The sequence below is a fragment of the Chiloscyllium plagiosum genome, unplaced genomic scaffold (genome assembly GCF_004010195.1).
Source record: "Chiloscyllium plagiosum isolate BGI_BamShark_2017 unplaced genomic scaffold, ASM401019v2 scaf_1676, whole genome shotgun sequence".
In the NCBI taxonomy this organism is placed as follows: Eukaryota; Metazoa; Chordata; class Chondrichthyes; order Orectolobiformes; family Hemiscylliidae; genus Chiloscyllium; species Chiloscyllium plagiosum.
Window position 1 is genome coordinate 31,619 of NW_025214846.1, and position 5,213 is coordinate 36,831.

The 5,213-nt window shown below is 54.4% G+C and overlaps 1 protein-coding gene across 1 annotated transcript in view; it reads right to left on the reverse strand.

Annotated features, from left to right (window-relative positions):
* Window positions 1–4,490, reverse strand: part of mdp1 (magnesium dependent phosphatase 1) — a 14,720-nt gene extending 10,230 nt beyond the window's left edge. The window contains exons 1-2 of the mRNA XM_043686611.1: window positions 4,457–4,490; window positions 3,603–3,766 (exon numbers count right to left, since the gene is read on the reverse strand). Of these exons, the coding sequence (XP_043542546.1) occupies window positions 3,603–3,766; window positions 4,457–4,490 (198 nt within the window). The remainder of the gene's footprint in view (window positions 1–3,602; window positions 3,767–4,456) is intronic.
* Between the last annotated feature and the right edge of the window lie 723 nt (window positions 4,491–5,213).

Sequence of the window (5,213 nt, forward strand, 5' to 3'; positions counted from 1 at the left end):
GGGGGGGGGGAGGGGGTGAGAGAGAGATGGGGTAAGGAGGATACAGGGACGGGGGGAGGTGCAGAGAGAGAGAAGATGTTAGATCTCAACAGAGTCACACAGTTGTGCACTCCACTGCCTCCCCTCGGTATTCCTTTCTCCTTGAGCCCGTTCCTTGGGAACAGGAGGCCGTTCAGTCCCTCACGACTGGCCTGCCATTCCATCTTCACCCCAATTGCCGTGTTCAAGTTAACTCTGATTCAGTACCTGCCATCCTTAACTGGTCTGGCCTCCGCGTGACAAGAGACAAAGCTCGGAAACAGGGCCTCGGGTCCAATTTGTCCAGTCCGACCCGACATCCTAACCTCACCTAGCCCTGTGTGCCAAAACCTGGCCCGTATCCCTCCAAACCCTTCCTATCCCTGTCCCCGTCCACCTTTTCAATGCTGTCATTGTACCAGCCTCCACCACTTCCTCTGGCAGCTCATTCCACACACGCACCACCCTCTGGGTGAGAAAGTCACCCCTTAGGTCCCTTTCCCCTCTCACCCTAAACCTACCCCCCCTCTAGTTCTGGACTCCCCCCACCCCAGGGAAAAGACCTGGTCTATTTACCCCTACCCATGCCCCTCATGATTTTATAAGCCTCTATAAGGTCACCCCTCAGCCTCCTCTGGACTCCCCCCACCCCAGGGAAAAGACCTGGTCTATTTACCCCTACCCATGCCCCTCATGATTTTATAAACCTCTATAAGGTCACCCCTCAGCCTCCGACGCTCCAGGGAAAACAGCCCCAGCCTGTTCAGCCTCTCCCTGTAGCTCAAACCCTGGCAACATCCTTGTAAATCTTTTCTGAACTCTTTCAAGCTTCACAACATCCTTCCTACAGGAAGGAGACCAGGGATCGTAGCCAGCATTGGGTTGGGCAGGTTGGTGGCTCTGAATCTGCCATCTGAAATGACTCAGCAATGAGGGTCAGAGCTACACCTGCTGGCCTTCAGAGCTAGGCCCTTCCTTCGCCCCCCCCCCAACCCCGTGAAACAATCACTAAGTCTTGCTGGACGTGGGTTGATAAACCCAGCCAAACTTAGCACATCGAGTTGCTCCAGTCGTTCGTGGGAGACGACCCCAAGGGTGGGCTGGAACCGTCACACCTGCCGGCAATACGAGGGGTGGATGAGGATTTCGAAGGTTCGGTCAGCTCCCGGGTCAGTGAGCAAGGTCCAAAATGGCGCATGGTTACAGGACGGTCTGTCCTCTCTCTACGGGCACCGATTCCATGGCCGAGCACGAATCTCCCGCCCTGGTTTAGAGTACAACATTTCTACACAAAAAAAACCAGCCAGCTCCCCCCTCGATTGTGAGCCTGCCTCCACCACGTTTCCCAGTACTTCACCTTAATTTGCAACTCGTTTCGCAGACCCATTCCCCTACCCTACATTTACCCCTGACTAATGCACCTATCACTATGGGTAATTAGCACAGCCTATCCACCCTAACCTGCACATCCCTGGGCACTATGGGTAATTCAGCATGGCCTATCCACCCTAACCTGCACATCCCTGGGCACTATGGGTAATTTAGCACTGCCAATCCACCCTAACCTGCACTTCCCTGGGCACTATGGGTAAATTAGCACAGCCTATCCTCCCTAACCTGCACATCCCTGGGCACTATGGGTAATTTAGCACGGCCAATCCACCCTAACCTGCACATCCCTGGGCACTATGGGTAATTTAGCACGGCCAATCCACCCTAACCTGCACATCCCTGGGCACTATGGGTAATTTAGCAAGCCCAATCCACCCTAACCTGCACATCCCTGGGCACTATGGGTAATTTAGCAAGCCCAATCCACCCTAACCTGCACATCCCTGGGCACTATGGGTAATTTAGCAAGCCCAATCCACCCTAACCTGCACATCCCTGGGCACTATGGGTAATTTAGCAAGCCCAATCCACCCTAACCTGCACATCCCTGGGCACTATGGGTAATTTAGCAAGCCCAATCCACCCTAACCTGCACATCCCTGGGCACTATGGGTAATTTAGCAAGCCCAATCCACCCTAACCTGCACATCCCTGGGCACTATGGGTAATTTAGCAAGCCCAATCCACCCTAACCTGCACATCCCTGGGCACTATGGGTAATTTAGCAAGCCCAATCCACCCTAACCTGCACATCCCTGGGCACTATGGGTAATTTAGCAAGCCCAATCCACATATGTCAGAGGGGAGGTTGGAAGGAAGATGGACAGGTAGGACAGTTCAAGAAGGCAGTATTGAGTTGGAAGGTTGGGTCTGGGTTAAAGTGGGAGGGGGAGGGAACGAGGAAACTGGTGGAATCGACATTGATCTTGTGTGGTTGGACGGTCCCAAAGGCAGCGGGTGGCTAGAGTCTGGCGGTGACGGTGGCCCACGACTTGCAGGTCCTTGGCGGAATGGGAGCAGGAGTTAAAGTGTTCGGCCACGGGGCGCTGGGGTGGTTTAGTGCACGTGTCTCGGAGATGTTCTCTGAAGTGTTCCGCACGCGTTCCACCCTCCACTCTCGGCACCTTCTCCTGCCAACGCAAGAAGTGCAAAACCTGCACTTGCCCATCCCACCTCACCCCCGTCCAAGCCCCCAAACGAACCTTCCAGATTCGACCTGTCCTTCCACACATGTCATCCACTGTGCCCACTGCTCTCGATGTAGTCAACTCTACACTGGGGGAGACAAGGCACCAACTCGGTCCTGCTCCTCAGATGCTGCCTGACCGGCTGTGCTTTTCCAGCACCCACCCTCTTCGAGGCTCATCTCGCTCCCACTTGTTGCTTTGCATACAGAATTTGACATTTACAAATGTCTGCTGCCTGCGAACGATCCCTGTATCTTGGCAGTCTCCCTTATCGATTATAAAAACCAATATGTTCAGAAATGTTAGGGCACAAGTCTGGTGCAGGTGGGACTCAAACCTGGGCCTTCTGGCATTGATGTAGGGACCCCACCAAGGTGCCATGACGGTCTCTCTTTAGACCGGTTTGAAAACCTAGAAAAATTAAACATGTATGGCATCCGAGGTTCAACTGATTAAACTTCAGCTTGGACACCATATCGATGGTGAACCACTCTATGCAGCCTCTCTTGCGCCCACATGCCACTGGAGAAGGTATGCCCTCTCTCCAAGGTCATCCTAGCACAGAAATGTCAGAGAGATGTATAGCATGGAAGCAAATCCTTCAGTCCAACCCATCCGTGTCGGCCAGATATCTGAACTTAATCCATTTCCATTTGTCAGCCCTTGGCCCATATCCCTCCAAACCCTTCTTATTCATGTCCCCATCCAGATGCCTTTTAAATGCTGTCATTGTACCAGCCTCCACCACTCCCTCTGGCAGCTCGTTCTACACATGCACCACCCACTGCGTGAAAACGTTGCCCCTCAGGTCGCTGTTAAACCCTTTCCCCGCTCATCTTAAACCTACGCCCTCTAGTTGTGGACTCCCTCCCATCCCGGAGGAAAAGACCTTGTCCATTCACCCTGTCCGTGCCCCTCAGGCTTTTATAAACCTCTCAAAGGCCACCCCTCAGTGTCTGATGTTCCAGGGAAAACAGCCCCCGCTCCTATTCAGCCGCTCCCTACTGCTCCAACCCGCCGGAAAAAGAGGGCGAAGAGACGTAAACAGAAGTCGCTGGAAAAGCTCCGCAGGTCTGGCAGCAAAGGGAAGCCAGAGTTGACGTCTCGGGTCCATCGACCCTCCCTCGGGATTCGCCGTTGAGTTTTAGTTTGCTTCCGATTTGCAGAATCTGCAGTTATAGACTCATAGAGATGTACATCATGGAAACAGACCCTTCAGTCCAAGTCGTCCATGCCGACCCAGATATCCCAAACCAACCTAGTCCCACCTGTCAGCACCCAGCCCATATCCCTGCAAACCAGATGCCTTTTAAATGTTGCAATTGTACCAACATCCACCACTTCCTCTGACAGCTCATTCCATACGCGCACCACCCTCTGCGTGAAAAAGTCGCCCCTTAGGTGCCTTTCCCCTCTCACCCTAAACCTGTGCCCCTGGATTTCTGGACTCCCCCACCACCCCAGGGAAAAGACTTGGTCTGCTTACCCTATCCGTGCCCCCTCATGATTTTATAAACCTCGATAAGGTCAACCCTCAGCCTCCGACGCTCCGGGGAAAACACCCCCAGCCTGTTCGGCCTCTCCCTGCAAACCCTGGCAACATCCTTGTAAATCTTTTCTGAGCCCTTTCGAGGAAGGAGACCAGAAATGCACCAGAATTGAAGAGAAGCAGACAGGCCATCCACCAACCTAGAAACCATCCAAACCCTGACAGGCTCCTCAAAGACAAGGTCAGTCTCTCCTTGGATGTACTCTGGGTACTTTATTAAAAAAAAAACCCCTTCAACCCCATGTATTAACAATATATTTAAAAGCAGGGAGATGGAGAGGGCATGACAGACAGGAGAGAAGACTCTTACCCAAGTCAAACACCACCAGCTTTGGCTTGGCCATCATAAGGAAGAAGGAAGTGCAGAAATGGGAAGGAGCTGCATCCTCCTGGCACTGCCAGCAGCCCACAAGGCATTAGTGATGCTACTCCTCCAACAGCCCAAGATGCACCGCGCCTGAGTCTCCCCCCCCGGGCACCAACTCGGACTGGACATCCCAAGAAGCACCGCGGCTGAGAGGAGAACACACGACTGGCCCCCGTCAAAAAGCGTCGCAGGCGGCCATCCAAAATCCCGAGATGCACCACGGCCGCACCACCCCTTCAAAAGGGGAGGAGTAAGAAGGAGACGGCGGGGGGGGCGGAGATTGCCAATGGGCCGCCCAGCCGCGCGCGGGAGGAGGGACGGCCGCCCGCGCCGATTGGTGGAGGGCGGTGACGAGCTCCGGCGAATCCCAACGGCTCGTGACGACACGACGGAGGCAAGGAAGCGGCGAGGACACGCCTCCGCGCGGCGATTGGTCCGAAAGACCACAGCGGAGGCGGCGATTGGCTAGCAACGACGCCAATCATGCGGAGGGCGGGAGGCGGACCGGCCGCAGAAGGTACTGGAAGGCGGGCGCCGGCGGCCATTTTGAGAGACGAAGGCGGAGCCACCGGAGAGCGGCGATTGTGTAAATATCACAAAGCTCTGTCTATTTATTTAAAATGTGTGAGTTATTGCAACGGGTGGGGGGTTTGGGAGATGATGACACTGGAGAGAAAGGTCCAGCTCCACACACACTGTC